The sequence below is a fragment of the Peromyscus californicus genome, unplaced genomic scaffold (genome assembly GCF_007827085.1).
Source record: "Peromyscus californicus insignis strain IS unplaced genomic scaffold, ASM782708v3 Scaffold_9__1_contigs__length_137607984, whole genome shotgun sequence".
NCBI lineage: Eukaryota > Metazoa > Chordata > Mammalia > Rodentia > Cricetidae > Peromyscus > Peromyscus californicus.
The window spans coordinates 83,747,243-83,768,674 of record NW_026294617.1 but is presented as its reverse complement, the minus strand read 5'-3'; the positions used below and the strand labels follow the sequence as shown (position 1 = coordinate 83,768,674).

At 43.7% G+C, this 21,432-nt stretch overlaps 1 protein-coding gene, 2 long non-coding RNA genes and 1 other non-coding gene across 4 annotated transcripts; 3 read left to right on the top strand and 1 right to left on the bottom strand.

Moving 5' to 3' along the window:
- The first annotated feature begins 673 nt into the window (after positions 1 to 673).
- On the top strand, positions 674 to 1,977 carry LOC128106496 (uncharacterized). The gene is made up of 2 exons (XR_008216729.1): positions 674 to 1,149; positions 1,503 to 1,977. It is a non-coding gene; the product is annotated as an uncharacterized LOC128106496 (long non-coding RNA).
- Positions 1,978 to 2,076: 99 nt separating this feature from the next.
- LOC128106495 (uncharacterized) lies at positions 2,077 to 9,941 on the bottom strand. Its single transcript, XR_008216728.1, has 3 exons — positions 8,097 to 9,941; positions 4,824 to 4,962; positions 2,077 to 3,283 (listed from the first exon to the last, which is right to left on the bottom strand). It is a non-coding gene; the product is annotated as an uncharacterized LOC128106495 (long non-coding RNA).
- Trnas-uga (transfer RNA serine (anticodon UGA)) lies at positions 4,055 to 4,137 on the top strand. Its single transcript has one exon. It is a non-coding gene; the product is annotated as a tRNA-Ser (tRNA).
- Positions 9,942 to 9,986: 45 nt separating the features above from the next.
- Positions 9,987 to 21,231, top strand: Ddx20 (DEAD-box helicase 20). The gene is made up of 12 exons (XM_052732005.1): positions 9,987 to 10,078; positions 10,259 to 10,608; positions 10,960 to 11,054; positions 13,237 to 13,405; positions 13,973 to 14,087; positions 14,214 to 14,356; positions 14,494 to 14,632; positions 14,900 to 14,958; positions 16,437 to 16,519; positions 16,823 to 16,928; positions 17,015 to 17,116; positions 17,806 to 21,231. Exons 2-12 carry the CDS (start codon positions 10,308 to 10,310, stop codon positions 18,969 to 18,971), a joined length of 2,478 nt encoding a protein of 825 aa, XP_052587965.1. The 5' UTR covers positions 9,987 to 10,078; positions 10,259 to 10,307; the 3' UTR covers positions 18,972 to 21,231.
- Positions 21,232 to 21,432: the final 201 nt, after the last annotated feature.

Here is a 21,432-nt window from a genome sequence, read left to right as displayed (position 1 = left end):
TAGCCATGTGTTTTGCAGGTAGGCTGCACGAGGCCATGTGGGAATTGGCGTTTTCCTGAGGGCCCAAAATGTGAGCTGTGCAGCTTACATTCTAGTGGGTGGAAGAAAAGACTGATCTCTGGGGACTAAATCCTAGGAAATTCTGCCATATGGTACAAAGCTAGAGGCAGTGTGTTCCAGGACTAGGAAGCCAGAAACCTGGGTTCCTGGGACTGACTGTAGGTCAGCTCTGTAGCCTTTACTGCCTCAGTTTCTATAGCAGCAAAGTGAAGCTAGCAATCTTATTGCTGCTCACCTGTCATGGGGGTAAAGCACATGAAGGCCCTTTGAAATGTCAAAAGAAGTGTTCTAAATGTGCACGAGGCCTCAGTGCCAAGGGAATTTGCCAAGCCTCCTGGGAGGCAGCAGTCTGCCTCTGCATCGGTTTCCACAGCCTGTGCTCAGGCAGGTCCTTAAGCATTGCACATCCACAAATCCCATCACCTCTCTCCAGCTAGCAAATAAGGGAAAGGGCAGGCTGATGCTCTGCCTCTGTCTGATCTTCTTACCAGCGCCTGCCCAGCCCCGCCCCGCCAGAGGCGATGATCCTGCTGCCTCCCTCCTCTTCTCTGAGCTGTCAGTTTAATTTAACAAGGTTGCAGGAGAGGGTTGATTTGATCAAACCAGTTGCTGTATCCATCCCGCTCAGAGGTCCCTCAGTGTCACCACTGAGGCTCAGATTAGACAGTGACAATTATTTCCTTTCTGGCTATTGCGCCCCGCCCCCTTTCCCTGGAGGGAGCAAGGGGGTAGACCAATCTCCTGGGACCTAAGAATAGATGCAGGAGGATCAGAGGAGGCAAACAGGCTCTGGCCCTGGAAAGGCCCTCTCCGCGCCTTACATGGCCTTGTTTAAGGCTGAGCAAAAACCCAGAGGGTGGGGAGAGAACAAAATGTGAGTGGAGCTGCCTTGCCAAGGCTCGGGCCGCCTAAGGCTAGCACTCTGCATTCTCTGATGGAAACATCTCCCTTACAGGGGGCAGATTGAGGTGGAAGGGTGGACAGGTGCCTGGGTGCTCTACCCACCCTACCCCACCCCAAGCGTTTGTGTCCAGGCTCTCATCTTGGGTTCTGGGATATCTGGCAGTGGAAGACAATCACAGCGGCAAGGTGAGGCTCCATCCATCTGGGTTTCCGTGGCTCTGTTCTTGGCAAGAAAGCAGGAGTGACAGGAATTGCTACCTGAACCAGGACTTCCGGGAATACTTGAGAGTGAAGTAACTAGTGTGGTAGCAGTGGTCATGATGGTGTGTGTGTGTGTGTGTGTGTGTGTGTGTGTGTGTGTGTGTGTGTGTGCTGGCGATGGTGGTAGTGGCTGGAGGGTAAGGCAAAGTAGGAGAGAAGGCTGTCTCTGGTCCAGAGAGTTTAGAATTCCAAAATGAATCTTTCATGACTTGTAACCCTTTCATCTCTCTCTCTCTCTCTCTCTCTCTCTCTCTCTCTCTCTCTCTCTCTCTTTCTAGGCTGTAGGTGCTAAGCACCTCTCTCTGCTCTCTGGAGCAGCTCACAGGAAAAACAAAAGGCTCCTGAGAGGACCCGTCCCCGAGGATCATGAAATCCCTTTTCCTTTTACTCATTTGTGTCATATTCTCCCATTGGCCCAGCAACTGACAGGTGCATGGGACTCTAGGTCCCTTCCAGGGTCCCCTCTGAGCCATTTATCTCTCACTCAGGTATCTAGCAGACCTCGCTGTGCATAGAAGACGAATATGATCAACAGAAACCCTTCCTGACAGCTCCAAAGAGAACCCCTTCCGATGCATATTCTATTGAGCACATCTCAGAGAGGCTGACAGTCTCTTAACAATTAAACTCCACATCCCAGGCTTCAGAGACACCACAAATCTCCCTACCTAATAAATCACTGCCCCCAGTTATTGTTAAATGTCCCGTCAGTCTCTAATAAACTCCCTGCCAAAAGGGACAGGTTATTTATTATGCTGCTTGGACAAGAATGAATTGGGCCCCTTTCTCAGAAGAAGAGCAAATACGCCGCCTTCCTCCCTAAAGATTGGGGCAGTGGTGTTAGATGGGGGCAATCAATCAACTTGGGCCTTGAGCGGAGGGGAATCTGGTCAGAGTGTATGTGGGAGGACTGCCTAGGGCTCTAATCCCAAAGCCAGCCATGCAAACTCCCTTAACCAGAGGTGGCTGTTCAACCTGGAGGGGCTTAGACCTTTGGACATATTCCCCATGCCCAATTCCATTCTGAGGAAAAACTGAGATACCACTGATGTGGCCATGGGACATTTGTAAAAAGATTATTCTCTATGATAGGAAATGACATCCAGGATTGAACAGGGTCATGAAACAACACATTCTGCCTAGAGGGCATATGATGGTTTTTTTGACAAATTTGAGGCAAGGTTATGTTCCTTTACTGCACATGAACTGGAGAATAGGACAGGGAAACTAGAGAAGTCTGGGAAAACTCTGCCTTGAGGTTCAGGGTAAGCGGTCCACAGGCAGTGCTGGAGCTCAGAAAGCAAGGCCCAGGGGCCAGCAGGTATGCAAATCCAGGTGCAAAGTGGACCTTGCCATTATCTGCCTCAGTAGATCCGAAGCTTAGTGATGCACTCGGGTGTGCAAATTAAGATCTACCTCCTCCAGTTTCCGGTGAATCAAGCCCCATTTCCATTTCCAACTGTGTTTCTCTTCGCTGTTACATAACAGGACCCTCGTTGGAAGAGCATGACAAGCTCATTTTATATTCCTTGCGGTAACAAACGAGGCGTTCCATAACATGGAGCCAATACATCCCTCTAGCCTCATTTCCCGGAACTGCTGCCATCCCAGCCTCCGTTCACACCGAAGGACTTACCTTCTTTAAGCTATGCTTCCACACCCCTACACAGACTGTTCTATTACCCAGAATAGCTTCCTGAGACTTGTCTGTCTGCTAAGCTCCCCTGCCACCCCCACTGCCTGAGGAGTTGGGGTTGGGGGAGAAGCTGCATCCCACAGGAGAAGTAGAGACTATCGGCCCCACCTCTCCCAGGGACGCCAGCTTCAGCTCCAGGTACCGACACCTCCACCTAAGTGCTGGGCTCAGGGAATGAAGACATTCAGCTTGCAGTTTTCCTCAGAGTTTGATGCATTCTCTAAAGCACTTGGACTTGGTGTAGGGATGAGAAGGACAGAGAAGGAAGAAAGTCATTGCTCTGTGAATCCCCAAAGCTGTTTCTCTCATTTTCTCAGAACTTCTCACTCCCACATGACAGCCACACTTTGAGCAACGAAGGACCTGAAAAAAAATGTCAGTTTCGCATATGATTTTATACCAGCTTGTGCTACTTGCATATTTCATACTTGATCATTTTTCCCCAGCTGGGCTGCCAGCTCTTTTAGGACAGGCAGAAGTAGGAGTCTGGGCTTTGCTGCTTAGGCAGATCTGGGACCCTGAACAGGTTCTTTTATCTTCTGAGGACTTAGCAGAGGGCAATAGCTGCTTTCCGTTGCACTCGAAAGTCTCTGTGGGTAATAAAGCCTGGCCATCAGCTTACCTCCCTTACCGTCTCAAAGCTCACTCTGTTAAGAGTTTGAATGGGAAATGTCCCCAGTTGAACACCCGGTCCCCAGCTTGTAGTGCAGTTTTGGGGACACGGAGGACATGAGGCCTGGATGAGGGATGTAGGCCACTGAGAGTGGGCCTTGAGGATTATGGCTCAGTCCTCTGTCTGGCCCTACTGTCTGCTTTCTGATTTGCCGAGCTGTGAACAAATAGTGCAGTAAAAGCTCCTGAAGCTACAGACTGAAGTGTTCCAACTACTCCAGCTGCCCTGTCTTCCAGGCCATGATGGATGGCACCCTCTGAATTTATAAACGAAATAAATCTCTCCCCACTGAAGTTGCTTCTGTCAGGTGTTTTCTCACAACAATGAGAAAAGCAACTAATACTCTCCCTCTGTTTTCATTCTAAGATATTCCAGAATGTGCTATGAGATCTGGAGAGGTGGCTCAGTGATTTAAAAAAACAAACAAACAAACAAACAAACAAACAAACAAAAAACCTCTTGTAGTCGTGGCCGAGTGGTTAAGGCGATGGACTTGAAATCCAATGGGGGCTCCCCGCGCAGGTTCGAATCCTACCGACTTATGTAGTTGTGTTTTAGCCGGGCGGTGGTAGCACATGCCTTTAATCCCAGCACTCGGGAGGCAGAGGTAGGTGGTTCTCTGTGAGCTGGAGGCCAGCCTGGTATACAGAGCGAGATCCAGGACAGGCACCAAAACTACACAGAGAAACCCTGTCTCGAAAAATCAAAAAAGACTGCTCTTATTGAGGACCCAGATTTGATTCCCAGAACCCACATGGCAGCTCACAACTGTCTGTGACTCCAGTTCCAGGGGATCAAACACCCTTTTCTGGCTTCCTTGGGCACCAGGAACACAAAGGATTTACAGACACTCATGCAGGCAAAACATTCATTCAAAAAAAAAATTAAAAGAAATGTGCTGTGGTCTTCTGCATCTTAAGGCCTCTGATTTCTCCTTCTGTGATAAGAGCAACAACTTCTATTCATTCTCTAGAGTTTTCTAAGATTTTGCCAACTCTGGGAAGCTGTGGAAGACTCTTAATTGCCTCATATGTAATCCCCTCCCCCTTCTGTATTAATATACATCTTTTGTAACCTGTAGTGAGACGGGCACACATTGTTTAGAAAAATAAATATACTTCCAATGGACCCAGCAAGATTGCTCAGTGGGTAAATGTGTTTGCTGCCAAGCCTGATGATCTAAATTCAGTTTCCAGGACCCACGTGATGGGGGGAAAGAACTGATCCTACCTGGCCGCTGAGGACTTCTCCCAGGTCCTTGTTGTCTGTGAGCTATCACTGGGCACAGGCCTGTGCAGTCCATTCCTTCTGCTGGAAGTCATCCTTGCCCCAGACTGTTCGGTTCTGCCCAGTCACTTCCTTTCTGTAGCTCAGGAGGTAATTTCAGGGCTCCTGTAAATCTTAGGAAGATCCTTCAAGAAAGAGGGTCCTGGGCATCTTCCTCATCCTCAGGCCTGAGACCAGAGCCATGTGGACTTGGAATGATGTCATCTCAGTTTTCCACCTCCCTTTTTACAAAATAGTTTTAACTGAAATAGAATTATGTTCCCCCTTCCTTTTTTACCCTCTAGCCCCTCCTAAGTCCTTCCCTCAAACTCCTCTACACCTCCCACTCTCAAATTGATAGCCTCTTTATATTATTGTTACACACACACACACACACACACACACACACACACACACACACACATGTATATGTATGCACAAATATATAAACACAACTTGCTGAGTCTGCTTTTGTTTGTGGGTATGGCTTCAGGGCTGACCACTTTGTATTGGATACCCAATAAAGGGGCTCATCCCTGGAAGAGGCTAATTCTTTCTCTCTCAGCAGCTCTTTTTCTAGGGATGGGACCCATGAGGTATCCCCAATTCTGTGTTAGCATGTCTATTGATACTATTATTGTTCTGATCGTGTTTATATAGCCATTTCTAGGGGAAACTGTTTCACAGCAGACTCCCAGACATGCTGGGTTCTTATAATCTTTTTGCTTCCTCTTCTGAGATACTCCCTGAGCCAGAGAGGCAGGAGCTGTGCTGTAGAGGTTTCCACTGGGACTGGGCTGATCCACTGATCTCCACATTGTGTCCAGTTGTATTTTCCACCATGGGCTCCATTTGCTGCAAAGAGAAGCTTCCTCCTTCTCTCCTCCTCCTCCTCCTCCTCCTCCTCCTCCTCCTCCTCCTCCTCCTCCTCTTTTGGTTTTTTGAGACAGGGTTTCTCTGTGTAGCTCTGGCTGTCCTCCCACTCACTCTGTAGACTAGGTTGGCCTTGAACTTAGAGATCCACCTGCCTCTGACTCCCGAGTGCTGGGATTAAAGGCATGTGCCACCACTGTCTGGCTAAGAGAAACTTCTTTGATGAGGGGTGTTAGCTACACTTGCCTGTGAGTTTAAGATTAAGATTTATTTATTTATTTTTATTTTTTTTTTATTTATTTATTTATTATGTATACAGTGTTCTGCCTACATGCATGCTTGCAGGCCAGAAGAGGGCGCCAAATCTCATTTCAGATGGTTGTGAGCCACCATGTGGTTGCTGGGAATTGAACTCAGGACCTCTGGAAGAACAGCCAGTGCTCTTAACCTCTGAGCCATCTCTCCAGCCCCCAAGATTAAGATTTATTAATCCCAGCACTCGGGAGGCAGAGCCAGGCGGATCTCTGTGAGTTCGAGGCCAGCCTGGACTACCAAGTGAGTTCCAGGAAAGGCGCAAAGCTACACAGAGAAACCCTGTCTCGAAAAACCAAAAAAAAAAAAAAAGATTAAGATTTAAAATGTAATTAGGAATTATGATGGTCTAGCAAAGTGGCAGTAGTACATTCTCTTTTATGATCCATGAACTCATTAGTCCCAGGAAGTTGGACTAGGTTTCTATACCAGGTGTGACTTTGCTGCTGTTGAGTGGACCTTCAGTCCAATTAGACAGCGGTTAGTTACCACCAAAATGTGAGTGCCACTATTGTGCCTCTATGGACATTTTGCCATAATACTATTGTGGCAAATAGGCATTGCAGCTGGTTGAGTGCCTCACCTTCTTTAACTGTAGAATGGAGATGGTAGTGTCCATCTCACGTGGTTGTAATTTCCCTCCAAGAACAGAACTTAATAAATGTTAGCTATCTCGATGGCCACCATTACCACATTCATCTCACTCACCACTATCACAATCGTCCTCCATCATCATTAAGATCAACAGCACTGACATCTCCGTTCTATTTGCTTTGCTTCTCTGTTCATCTACAGAACACCCCACCAGAAGAACTTTAAGGCTCATGTTTATAGGAGCTTATTTCCCTGTTTTTATTTCTGGGATTACAATCCTGAAGCACAAGGCACAGATAGAGTACCCGAAGACAAAATCAGTGATCCTGTTAAAGATGTGATCAATGATTCTTTCCAGGTGTGTATTTACTCTGTAGCCCAGGCTGGTCTAGAACTCACTATGTACCCTAGGCTGGCCTCAAACTTGTGCTGATCCTCCAGCCTCAGCTTCTCAAGAGCCAGACTAGACACACCAGCTGCCTTGTCTAGCTGCTCTTATATAACTGGTTCATATCATCAGTTCAGTTCATCTCATTTTGATGGTTTTAAAAACTACATTCAAAATGTCTTTTCTTCTGAAAATGCCAAATAATATCAAAATAGACAAGGTGAATACTTGAATCCTCTCTTCCCACTTCTTAAGGGTAAATGCCTTTATTAATATAGTACGCATTCTTTTGGGTATTTTCATTACACATTAAAAATCAGAATACTGAATATACTGTACCAGTAGAATAAAAAATTGAGTATGCATGTGCATGTGTGTGGCTGTGTGCATATGGCAGCATGTATGTGGAGGTCAGAGGATAACTTGCAGGAGTCAGTTTTCTCCTTCTGCCATGGGGTCCCTGGATGGAATTCAAATAGTCAGGCTTGGAAGCAAGCACCTTTACCTGAGGAGCCATCTTCCAAAATGGTAGAAACTTTTGAAAGCTAAGATTTTAAAATATTGTGGCCAATACACTTACCACGTTTAGCATCTTGGTGATTTTTAGGTGTATATTTCAAGTACTAAGTAGAGTTACATTGATGTGAAACAGGATCTCCCACACTTTTTTGTCTTGCAATCTCCAACTCTAAATCTGTTAAATAACAACTCTCTTTTGCTCATCTCCTTACTCTTGCTAACAACAACTGTATTTTCTACATCTATGACTCTGATTCACTTAGCGGGCTCACACAAATGGAAGCATACAGTAGTTGTCTTCTCTAATTGGCTTACTTCATTTGGAATTAGGTCCTCAAGGCTCATCCATTTTGTAGTATTTATCAAAATTTTCTTCCATTATAAGGCTGCTTACTATCCCACTGTAAATTGCACACTTTATTTATCCTTTCATCTACTTTAAAACAAGTTTTTGTTTCTAATGATGGTATGAACACGAGTGGGTAAATATATTGAAAAAAGAAAGGAACTGTAATGGTATTAGCTGCCAACTTGACAGGATCTAGAATTACCTGGAGATGGGCCTTTGAGCAGCCTGTGGATGATGAGCCATTAGGTTAGTTGATGTAGGAAGACCCATCTTAATGTGGGCGGGATCATTCTCTGGGCAGGGGATTCTGGTGTGTATAAAGTGGAGAAAGCAGCATCTCACTAGCAGGTCTTCATTGTTCTCTGTCCACTTCTTGAAAGGGGATGTAATGTGACCAGCTGCTTCAAGTTCAACTTCAATACTTCAAGTTCAATACTGCCTTGAGTTTCCCACCATCATGGACTGTACCATGAACTGTGGTCCAGAAAAACAAAACAAAAACCCCTTTCCCCTTAAGTTGCTTTTCTCAAAGTACTTTGTCACAGCAACAGGAAAAGAAACGAAGAGAGGAAGGAAGAAGTGAGGAATGAGTCACTCTTTGATGGGAATGTGCTTAAATAGTAAAGTGTTTGCTTAGTACGCCAAAGTTGCTGCTTCAACCCTTAGGAAAAAGGAAAGCAGACAAAGAAGGCATTTCAATGCCTCTGAGGTGCATGGTCTGGACAGAGAAGATTCTGGATGGGGAGGTCAACAGGGAAGGGTGCAATAGTTAGAATGACCAAAAGACCAAGAGTAAATATATATTGAAAAGGAGTAGAAGAGATATTTGGAGACATTATCGGCCAGTAAATTGTTAGAAAGAGGGTGGAGCAAAGCAAAAAAGAATTCTCAGATTTGTAATTTGTGGATTAGGTGGATGAAAGATGTGGGCAACTAGGAGGAAGCCTGTGATCGTTAGTGCCATATTAGTTCCTTATTAGTTGTGATCTTCAGTACCTTATAAGTTCCCCTTCCTTCATATGGATAGTGGGTGCTTGCTTAGTGTTTTGTAAATTAGTAAGCAAACAGCATCCATCTTCAGTTCCCTCTTCTAGTGAATTTCCTAGCCAGATATTTCAACACAACTGGGATGTGGGGACATCAGTGCATGTATGGGAAACAAGACCAGAATTATACTTAAGGACAAATGAGGTTTGTGATAGGTCTTGTCAACTTGCTATTTAGAATTAGCTAGGAGACAAAACTCTGTGCAGGTCTGTGTGAGCATTTTGAGAGAGGAAAAAAGTATTGTTTAATGTTTCAGATTTTGTTTTTCCTACGAGGGGCAAAAGGGAACAAGTCAGAATAGGTCCCTGTCTTCAGGGGAAGTAAGAGAGACAATAAATATTTTAGGTAGTTGTATCGTGAAGAGTGACCAGGTGCGGTGTGGCACACACCTGTCATCACTTGGCAAGTTGAGGCAGAATTTCCAATTTGAGGCCAACCTGAGATGCATAGGGAGACTCTGTCTTAAAAAAAAAAAAAAAAAAAAAAAAGCCAACCAACTAAGCCAGTCAAACCAAAAATCAAAGAACGGGAATAATCGGAAAGGCCAGGGAGCAGACAGGATGGGGGTGACTGAAGATTTCAAGACAGACCTCTTAAACAAGGTGACGTGTGAGCGGGTCTAGAGGAAGGGGAAGTGATGTGCTAGCTGCCCACCCGAGATCGGAAGGAAGGGCCCACAAAAGATGCGTTCAACCCGAGACGTCTATTAGCCTAGAGTTTCAAGAGAGCACTCAAGCGGAGCCTGGGACTTGGCAGTCCAGTTAGGCTTCCACTTCGGAATACTATGAGGCTCCCGTCACGCGCTCCGCACTGTGCTAAGGGGCTGGGGCACCGACGTGACAGGGCTGTCCTAGCGAGGTAAACCCCGGCTTGCTGTGTGCCGGGGCGCTGTCCGCGGGCACCGAGGGACAGTGGGGAAGGGTGCGGAGAGCGAAGACTCCGGCTAGACCCGGGCAGCTGACCCCAGGGCGGCGGCGGCGGCGGCGACTGACGCGCGCGCTGCGTCACAAAGCGCGCCCGGAGCGCCGGATTCCGGAGCAGCCAGCGCCGCGCAGCCCGTCCGTCAGAGCCGCGGGCGGCGGGCGGCGCCCACCGCGGGCACGCGACGCCCTCTGCAGGCCGCAGGCGGCAACACTGGTAGCCTCAGCTTCCTTCGCTCTTCCCCCGCCTCTTCCTCAGGCTACGTTTTTCGTTATTTTTTTTTTCCTACAGCGTGTCAGCCTCCGACTTCCGTTCCTCCCCTCCACTTCCAGGCCAGGTGTGTTCGTGTCTTCTCGGGGAAACTGACAATAAAGTTTTTCCTCTTCTCGCTCCCAGGAGCCCCGCCTCAACTCTAAATATCGCGAGATCTGGAGGCGCGGCTACCATGGCGGCGGCTTTTGAAGCCCCGGCGGCCTTGACAACCGCGGACTCCGCTATGGCGGCCGAGCGTGTGGCTGCGCCGGTCCCGGCTGCGGAGCCGGCTCCCAGCTCCCCGTGGAGCCTGCGGACGGCTCACGACATCGGCGGGCCGCGGACGCGAACAGGGGACGTGGTGCTGGCGGAGCCCGCGGATTTCGAGTCGCTGCTGCTGTCGCGGCCGGTGCTGGAGGGGCTGCGGGCGGCCGGTTTCGAGAGGCCGTCTCCCGTGCAGCTCAAGGCCATCCCGCTGGGGCGCTGCGGGCTCGGTGAGGACCGGGGTCAGCCGGGGGAGGGGGCGGCGTGGCCCGCGCGGGCCCCGGGTCCGCGCCATTGCGGGGCTGGGCAAGGCTCTAGGCGCGCAGTTGACTTTGTAGCCCAGAGTCCAAGTTGGAGGAGATCAGCGGTCGAGATTCGGGGACTCAGGGGCTGGGGAAATGGTTCGGTGGTTGATTGAGGGATCAGGCACGCCTCGTGCGCGTTTGAGAGTCAATCAAAAAAATACAGGTGACAACTAGGTGGTCTTAGGAGAGAACCTGGTCGTTCCCAGATCCCATATCGGTATCTAGTTGCTTCAGTGAATCTAGCTAATGATAGATATTGTTTTTTTCCTTCCTCAGATTTGATTGTTCAAGCTAAGTCTGGCACTGGGAAAACTTGTGTATTCTCCACCATTGCTCTCGACTCTCTTATTCTTGAAAACTGTAGTACTCAGGTGAGTTTAACTCAGAGGATCCAGAGGGGGGTGTGTAGCACGTGGACACTAGCTAGACTTAGGAAAAACTAACTCCTCACAGATGGTGAGTTTGAATGGGAGCCAAACCGTATGAAAATTACATTTTAAATTAAAATTAAAAATTAAATTTCCAGTTTTTTAAATTTGGAATTTTCTGTAATTACATCTTGAATATGTGTCAATTAAAATCATTATGCAATAAAAAACTTGTAAAATCATTATGCAATTAAAAACTTTACTTACTAGATTGGGGTTAGACATAGAAGGTAGAAGTTTTGGTTTATATAATATGCTATGGCAGAACTTCGTGTGGTTGGTTTTTTTGTTTTGTTTTTTCTAGAGGGTTTCTCTGTGTAGCCTTAGCTGTCCTGAAACTTGCTCTGGAATTCACAGAGATCCTCCTGCCTCTGCCTCCCAAGTGCTGGGATTAAAGGTGTGCCCTTGTTGTCTAGGAACCTTTTTGAGTTTTGTATCTACCAAATTCTGGGAGATACTGAAATACTTCTTAAGGACAGTGGCTGGTCTATTTGTAAATTAGGTTGTGTTTGAGAGTTTTGGCTTGTGATATTTGGCAGCATACCAAATCCTAAACCTAAGTTAAATTCATATTTTAGTTAAGATTTTTGATATTATTGAAAGTGTGTGTGTGCGCGTGCGCGCGTGCGCGCGTGCGCGCGTGCGTGCGTGCGTGCGTGCGTGCGTATCAAAGTAACACTACATAATTTTTTTAAGTCGGGAAATTTCAGAGAAAAGATCAAAGTACCAAAGAACCCCGTGTGTGATGTGTACCCAGAGTTAAGGGATGGACTTTTAAAAAAACATTTTTATTTCCTAGTCTTTTTTTTATTTTTTTCAAACAGTATTTTGTTTGTTTGTTTTGGTTTTTTGAGACAGGGTTTCTCTGTGTAGCTTTGTGCCTTTCCTGGAACTCAATCTGTAGCCCGGGCTGGCCGTGAAGTCACAGAGATCCACCTGGCTCTGCCTCCCAAGTGCTGGGATTAAAGGCGTGTGCCACCGCTGCCCGGCTCAAGCAGTATTTTCTTATAGTGACAACGTGTATGTTCTCCAGTTGTTATATTGCAGTTTTTACTATGTGTGGCTCTCATGGCCTTTGGGACCTAACCCTGGGAGTTAGCTCTGAGATAGATTCCTCTTAAAATTTATCTCATACGTGGGCTTTTTTGCTGTTCCTCATGTGTATCTTAAGGCCTTTGAATTTACTTTTTCTTTTCTTCTGGTATGTCTCACAACTAGCTCTTCTCAAATGTTACTTCCTTATGGAGCTCTTAAAATTCTTTTTGTTTGCTTGTTGGAGGAAGGCATACTCTCCATAGTTTTAGATGGACCGAAACTTGCAACATAGACTAGTTTTCAATTTGAGGCAGTCCTCCATTATCTCTTTTAGCATGGTAGAATCACAGGTGTATGCCAACACACCTCACTTCAGACGGGCTTTCTGATCACCCCATTTAAAATGACTTCCCTTGTCAGGTCTTTCTTTTTTCCCTATTTGATTTTTTTTTATCATACTTTTTATTACTTGCTATTACATGTATATATTTTTTGTTTATATTATAACCAGAGTGCCAAGAGAGAAATTCTTTACAACTTGTATGTTTTCTCCCACATAGTAGGTTCTTAATAATTAACTGAGTAAGCCGGGCAGTGGTGGTGCACGCCTTTAATCCCAGCACTCAGGAGGCAGAGGCAGGTGGGTCTCTGTGACTCTGAGTTCAAGGCCAGCCTGGTCTACAGAGTGAGTTCCAGGACAGCCAGGACTGAGTCACAGAGAACCCCTGTCTCGAAAAATCGGAAAAAAAAAAAAAAAAAAAGAAAGAAAAGAAAAAAATAAATTAACTGAGTAAATAAATGGAATATTTCTCTTGTCTTAAAATGAAAAGTAGTGGGCTGGAGAGATGGCTCAGAGGTTAAGAGCACCGACTGCTCTTCCAGAGGTCCTGAGTTCAATTCCCAGCAACCACGTGGTGGCTCACAACCACCTGTAATGAAATCTGGCACCTTCTTCTGTATACATAATAAATAAATCTTAAAAAAAAAAAAAAAAATAAAATAAAATGAAAAGTAGTGCAGCATGCAATGAATACATCACTCATATGTATTCCTCTGACTTGTTAAAGTAATATTTTACAATTTATTTTAGATTTTGATATTGGCTCCCACAAGAGAAATTGCTGTTCAGATACATTCTGTTATTACATCCATTGGAATAAAAATGGAAGGGTTAGAATGTCATGTCTTTATTGGAGGGACTCCGTTATCTCAAGATAAAACCAGACTTAAAAAGTGTCACATTGCTGTTGGATCTCCTGGTAAGTTATTAATACCTGTTGGTAGCTGAAGTTCTTGAGGAATTGAACACTGGATGGGAGTCTTTGATGATGGGGATAAATGACTTTCACTAGAAGTGAAGAACATTAGACCAGTGAGACACGTGGCTGGATTATCAACAGAATCTGTTCATCTCCATTCTAAAGCATGTTTGAAAATACCCATGGGCTAGGCTTCTGAAATGTGATGTGACTTTGAGGAAACTTGTCTAAGCCATGGATTAAGATTTTTGTTGTTCTCGCTGGTAATTTGCTCGTCAGTCGCTCAGACTCTAGAATTCAGTGTTTTAGCATTTATGTCTTTTGATAGCAGTGATGTTTGTTTTCCATATTTATCAGGGATGAAAAGTGTGTAGGGTGGGGGATTCAGGCAAGATGAGAATTTAAGATTACTAAGATTGTGAGCTAGTGTGTGAATGTGCACTGTGAGGAAATTCAGCAGTATAAAATTCACCTGTGGATAAATACAGTAAAGCATTCCTGAGGTTGGTTTGTACAGATTTGATATGTCATAAGTATTTCAGGCTTTGCTGTTTTCCTGGCGTATAGGTAGAATTAAACAGCTCATAGAACTTGACTACCTGAATCCAGGCAGTATCCGTCTCTTTATTCTTGATGAAGCAGACAAGCTCTTAGAAGAAGGCAGCTTCCAGGAGCAAATAAAGTAAGAAAACTAACTTGACTAGAAAAATGTGTGTCTAAGTGTCCGTCTGTAGTTTTTTTTTTTTTTGTTGTTTAAGTGTTTGCTGTCTGCATAGTTTTCATGGTCTATGTTTTCTTGTATTTACAGTTGGATTTATTCTTCTTTACCTGCCAGTAAACAGATGTTGGCAGTATCTGCTACTTATCCTGAATTTTTGGCTAATGCTTTGACAAGGTATATGAGAGATCCCACATTTGTAAGATTGAATCCCAGTGATCCAAGCCTCATAGGTATGTATAGATTTTACAGTATTAGTGTGTGACATTGTGAAGCTTCCCTTGTCTAATTGGCTATGACCACATCATAGTTGCCATTGGAATTCATCAGATGTGTTTGTTTTAACTGGGGACTTTTGATTTCTTTGTAGGTTTGAAGCAGTACTACCAAGTTGTCAATTCTTACCCTTTGCCTCATAAGATTTTTGAGGAAAAGACTCAGCACTTACAGGAACTTTTCAGTAGAATCCCATTTAATCAAGCCTTGGTGTTTTCTAATTTGCACAGCAGGTAATATAATTTAGTCCAGAGAACTTAAAAAACAGAAACAAAGGCCGGGCGGTGGTGGCGCACGCCTTTAATCCCAGCACTTGGGAGGCAGAGCCAGGCAGATCTCTGTGAGTTCGAGGCCAGCCTGGGCTACAGAGTGAGTTCCTGGGAAAGGCTCAAAGCTACACAGAGAAAACCCTGTCTCGAAAAACAAAAACCAAAACAGAAACAAAAGAATAGGCGTGAGGCAGTAGTTGAAAGTTGTAAATCTCTTTTTTTTTCTTGTAGAGCTCAACATTTGGCTGATATCCTTTCTTCTAAAGGTTTTCCTACTGAATGCATTTCAGGCAAGTCCAACTCTTTGTTTTTGTTTAATGCATTGTCTTGAAGCCTTCCACATCAAGAGAAAAACATCACTTTTTGAATTGTTTCATGAGTGTGAGGTTGCACTAATCATAAAGGAAATTCAGGCTTATTTTTCATTGGAATTTGATATCATTCTCCTGGATTTTTTTTTTAATTTAATTTGTTTAAGGAGTAACTTGGTCTGTAGTAACAACTTAGAAAATCAGTAATCAGAGATACTTAAATACTCTTAAATACTTTAATTAAAGTCTCTGAGTTATATTTGCAAAGAACTTAATTCTATAAAACAAAATTTATCTTCATGGTCTTAAGACATTTTGTTTCTTCATATAATCAAGTCATTATTAAAATGCAAAATTTGAGCAGGGTTATGTTATTCCATGTGCTCTCCAGGCTGGAGCAGGAAGGTCACGGGCTTGAGGCCATATTTGACTATATTAAGATTAAGGCCAGTGTGAGTGGCATAGCAAGACCCTGTCATAGAAAAACATGCTAAGACTAGCTGAGTTATCTTCTCTGCTCCCTACCGTCAGACTTGGTCTTTCATGTGCTAGGTAAATACTCTTCTCTAAAGCTATACCTCCAGCTGGTGAATTGACTTTAATGGTCTATGGAAGACAAAAGTGACTCACTTTATCCACAGAGTTTATTAATTGCTGGATTAATAGAAAAAATATAAAGTAATTTTTGGTTAATGAGATCCTTTCAGTTTTATATGTTGTAGTGTAATTCTTAACTTGTTTGCTGGAACATATTCAGTATGAGATACTAGGGAGACTAATTTCCTAATGGGGTGCTAGCTTAGCCCTGGATCACATTTCAAAACCAGCTTTGTGGACTATAGAGAGGACTCAGTGTTAAAAGCACTTCCTGTGCAATCATGTGCACAAGAGTTTGGACCCCAGCACCCACCCACATAACAAACCAGGTGGTTTTGCTCCTGGGGATCTGATGGCCTCTCCTGGCCTCTGAATGCATATAGGCCCATGCAGCCTATTTACAGTCAGACACATAGACACAGGCATACACAGAGTCTTAAAATAAGATTTGTAAATAGTTGGTAAGAACTTTTTCCCTAAGAAGTATTTGTTAAACTTCGTAATGTCACCATTTAAAATTGATTTTTGAATTTCAAATTGATTACCTAAACTGTACTTTGAAAAATACTAACTTTAGATTTTAGCACTCAGATTTGCATAGGATAGAATTAACTGGTTGGTGTATTTATTTAAAACAGTAAGACTGGGAATTATGATTCTTTCTTATTGTGGATTTGATAAATATATCTTAAGTTTTTGTTGCTGTATTTGAGAGGGGATCTTATGGAGTCTAGGCTGGCCTTGAACTCTGTCTCTTTCTGCCTCAATCTCTTGTGTGCTTGGATGACAGACAGCAGGTGTGTGCCACCATACCTGGCTTGCTTAGGAGTTGTAAAATGCCTTTGTGTGGGTCTCTCTAGGTAACATGAACCAGAATCAGCGCCTTGATGCTATGGCTAAACTGAAGCAGTTTCATTGCAGAGTCCTCATTTCTACAGACTTGGTAAAGCTCCTGGGAGGTCGGAGGGACTGTCGGTCTTTGTGTGTTGTCGCTAGTTGCCATCCTAGTTCATGTATCTAGCAGGTGCCAGAGATAAAAATTAGCTTTCCAGTGGGGCGGGGGAGTGCTTTCTTAAAATGCCTTAATGTTTGTTTTTGAAATAGTTTAGTACTAGTTAGTCATTAGAAATAGAATTTTTCCTTCCAAATCCTAAATATTTGCCTGTTTTAAATCTGACTTCTGGTTATACGAGAAGAGCATACATTGGTAGCCATGCTGTAATTAATACAAACAATTGTCTTCAAGACCTCCCGTGGGATTGATGCTGAGAAGGTGAATCTGGTAGTGAATCTGGATGTGCCGTTAGACTGGGAGACATACATGCATCGGATTGGCAGAGCTGGCCGCTTTGGTAAGGAAAAGGAAGTTTAGTGCTTTAACGAAATGACTGTTGTTGTTTCTGTGGAAATGAGTTACTATGTCACTCCATTCTCTCAGGAACGTTGGGACTGACAGTGACCTACTGTTGTAGAGGGGAAGAAGAAAATATGATGATGAAAATTGCCCAGAAATGTAATATCAACCTTCTCCCTTTACCAGGTGTGTGTTTCTGTTTCCTTTTGACATTCTTCTGGTTTTATTTATTTATTGTTTGTTTGTTTGTTTATCTTGAGACAGGGTCTCTTTGTAGTTCTTTCTGTCCTGATACTCACTATGTAGACCAGATTGGCCTCGAACTTACAGAGATGCCTGCCTCTGCCTCTCAAGTGCTGGGATCAAAGTCATGCGCCACCATGCCTAGCTTCCTTTTGAATCAAAAGTTTTGACATTCTTACAGTTATAGTGATGGTAGGCATATTAAAAATAATAGCACATAGTGTCTATTATGTCTACTGTATATATGTTAATTCGTTTCTCACCACAGGCTTGTGAGGTACATGCTGTTGCTAATCGGTGTCTTGTAAATTAGGACATTTAAGCATATGTTAATATGTAGGTTAAGTAAAAGTGTTAACAGCTGATAAGTAGAGAAGATAAGTCAAGTAACTATTTGACACATGAAAAGTATTCTACTGAATTAGAGCCAAAGCTATAGGCTTTGCAGTTTTATTCTTGAGACAGTGTCTTACTGTGTAGCCCTGACTGGCCTGATTTGTGATATGTAGACCAGGCAGGCCTCTAACTCACAGAGATCCACCTGCCTCTACCCCCAGGGTGCTAGGATTAAAGGTGTGCACTACCATGCCTGGGCTGAGAATTTTAATTCGTATTCTTTCTTTTCTATATAGATCCCATTCCTCCCGGCCTGATGGAAGAATGCTTGGATTGGGATGTGGAAGTTAAAGCTGCGATGCATACATGCATCTTACCAAGCACACCTACCCAGTCCACCAAAAAGCAAGTTCACAAACTGGAGAGAGCCTTCCAAACTCAAAGAATTCCTGGTAACCAAATGTCTTCCCCTAGAAATACTTCTGTATCTACAGTGTCAGCCAAATCAAAACACAGCAGCAAACAAAAGCTTCCTGTGAAAAGCCACTCAGAGTGTGGAAACATAGAAAAGACTGTTCCACCCGAAGAGTTGGGCTGTACCACACAACTGGAAGAGCAAGTGAAGAGTTCTGTTCAGACCACTGGTGAGGACTCCTCCAGTAGCAGCCAGCAGCAGGCCAAAGACGCTTCCCCTGGCTCACTCCCTAAGATTCCTTGCCTGTCTTCCTTCAAAGTCCATCAGCCGTGCACTTTGACTTTTGCAGAACTGGTAGAGGATTATGAGCACTATATTAAAGAGGGGTTAGAAAAACCTGTGGAGATTATCCGCCACTACACGGGGCCTGGGGCTCAGACTGTGAATCCTCAGAATGGTTTTGTGAGAAGTAGACTTCCTGAAGATAGAGTACAGATATTGGCGAGTAGTAGCCAGTCTGGGGACTCAGAGAGTGAGAGCGATTCTTGCAGCTCAAGGACTTCTTCCCAGAGCAAAGGCAATAAGTCTTACATGGAAGGCTCTTCTGACACTCAGTTGAAAGACTCTGAATGTACACCTGTGGGTGGACCTCTCTCTTTGGAACAAGTTCTGAATGGAAATGATACTCCAACTCAAGCAGTGTATCAAGAATCTCCTGAAACCCAGGTGAAGGCCAGGCATAAAGAAGGAGCTAACCAAAGATCTAAGCAGAGTCGGAGAAACCCGCCACGGCGCTCCTCTTACCGCGTCCAGACAGAACCCCAGGAAGAGGCTTGGTATGACTGTCACAGGGAGACAAATGCGAGTTTCTCTGATACCTACCAGGATTATGAGGAATACTGGAGAGCATATTACAGGGCATGGCAGGAATATTATGCTGCGGCTTCCCACTCATACTATTGGAATGCTCAGAGACATCCAAGTTGGATGGCTGCCTACCATATGAATACAGTTTATCTACAAGAAATGATGCGTAGTAACCAGTGATGTTAGGATGTGCCTGAAACCATTGACTCTCAACACATAATTAGATATGCATTCTTCACCTAGAGCAAGTGGAGTATGGTGGCATTTTGGAGGAACTTGAGAGGACTCTGAGGCTTTCTACTGGGACACAACTATTTTTCAGATTCTTTTGACTTGGTCCAGGAATATTCTTTTTTTCAATTTCATCAGACTTGCAAGAGAATTTTTAGAACTTGGATCTAAAGACCCCCAAAGTGCCACTTCATGTAGACTGTTCCCAAAAGAAGCCTTTTAAAAGGTGACATATGGCACTCCTTACTTAAAAAAATTAAAAAGTTAAAATTTGAATGTAATGTTATTCTGTGGACTTCCTTACAAAAGGATTGCACTGCATTTCTGTATTGCTGCATTCTCATGGGAATTTGATCATGGTGGATCTTTGAGTATTAGGCAAGAAGGAATCTAAATGTTCTCTGCTTCCAGTGGTAGTTTTGTTAGTTGTGAAAACAGATTTAGGTGAATGTTCTGGATGCTTTCTGTTCATCTTCCTGAAGAAGCTGTGGAGGCTGCCCACGTTTCACTGTGTTAAGTAGGTCAGTGTCATCTTGTGGCTGCCTTCTGCTGCTCACGGAAGGGGCAGCTTCTTGTTGCTTCTTGTGTTCTAAATGAGTCTCTTAGAAGCCATAGATAGGTCGACCCAAGAACATTTCCCATTCCGTAAGTGGGACTGTGAACAAAATTTCAAAGGGCTCCTGGGTCCTCTGAAGTGCATCTATGCAACCCAGGTTGAGACTTGATGTGAGATGCATAGATGTGGACTTCCTAGTTCTGTTGGTAGGCTAATGGAAAGTTCTAGCTCTTAGTGTTGAGTGTTTGCTAGAAGATGAGTTCATTCTGTTCTGACTCTTCCAATAGTATGTCATAATATTGTTAATCTGTGCTAAAGAGTTTTTTTTTTTTTTTCTTCTTGAATACTAGGATCTAAGAGGAGCTATCATTTTTCAGAGCTGGTAGTGCCTCTGCAAATTATGATTTAGAAAAGTTATAATTAGAGGCTAAATGTTCTTTTATCATTAAACTTTTTGGTCTGGGATTTTGCTGTGAAATAGATTTTAGGTGAGAGAATCCCTTCTGTAGTGGGAAATTATTCACTTTAAGAAAGGAAAGTTCTTTGCTGTGTACATATTTAGCGGTATAGACCCTTTATACTAGTGTCAGCAAACACCCACAGCCATTTTCATTTAATGTGGAACATCCCTAGGATATAGTCTTACAGTGTTCAGCTTGAATTTCTGTGATTTGGCATGGTCAATCGTATACAGAAAAGTCAATACTAGTGAAGTTAGATGAAATAATTTGGCAAACCTAGATTAAGTCCAATATATTACTAAGATAATAGAGATTTTAATTATACACTTAAATAAGATCCTGTCATTACTATGTAATTGAACTCACCTCTTTCTATCCTCCCCCTACAACAGAGCCAACTTCATAGTTTGCCATTGCTAGGGGATTTAATTAGGATACACTACTGCATCCTAATTAGGGAGGAGGCTACCATTAGTCTTGAAATTAATTGGATTCTCTCTAGGTTTGTTTTGTGTTTGCCTTTTTTTTTTTTTTTTTTTTTTTTGATAGAAAATTACTTTTAGTTACTCCAAGAATAATGTGCATTCTTAGAGTTATCCAGAGGAGCAGGCTTCCTCAAGATCTCTGTAAATGTTAACACTGAACGCCTAATTTAAGCTTCACGTAGTTACAGGGCTGTAGAGAGGGCTGGTAAGCACACTTGCCACTTGCCACCAAGCTTGAAGACCTGACTTTGATCTTCATGGAAGGAGTTGTCCACTCACTGCCAGGAGTACACTCTGTATCCCATACACTAAGTAAATGGAAAACAAAAACCTCCCAAATCCCAATAGCAAGTATATGAATTAAAGCTTTAGAAATCCGAGGCACTTTGAAAGCAGGCTGGTGGCAGCTGTTTCCATTCCAGGTCGTGGTGGCTGCAGAGGTGAAAGTGGGAGACATTCACTACCACTTGGGCGTAGATTACTGTGTGTGTGGAGGGGCACACTTTGCTAGGAACCTTCAGTCAGGCGTGTGGCCACATAACGTGTTAGAAACCATGCACACAGGTTTTCTGTAAAGTCAGTTGGGAACTTGTATTATAAAAAGAAAACTTGTCCTGATGAAGACATTCTACCTACTTTTGTACCTTGTACAGTCATCTAACCTCTCCAAACCCAGCTTTCTCAATAAAATGAGACATTGGATTAGATTTTTAGGGTTCCTTGTAAGATTTAATTTTTATATGACTCATAATGAGAAAGTATTTTATGAGAAAGGTAATTCAAATTTGTAAATAAGAGTGTCTAGGTATTTTTTTTTACTCTTTTTTTTTTTTTACTTTTTTTTCTTTCATTTTTCTTATGAAATTTTCTACTCCACATACTATCCACAGATTTCCCCCCTCCTCCCT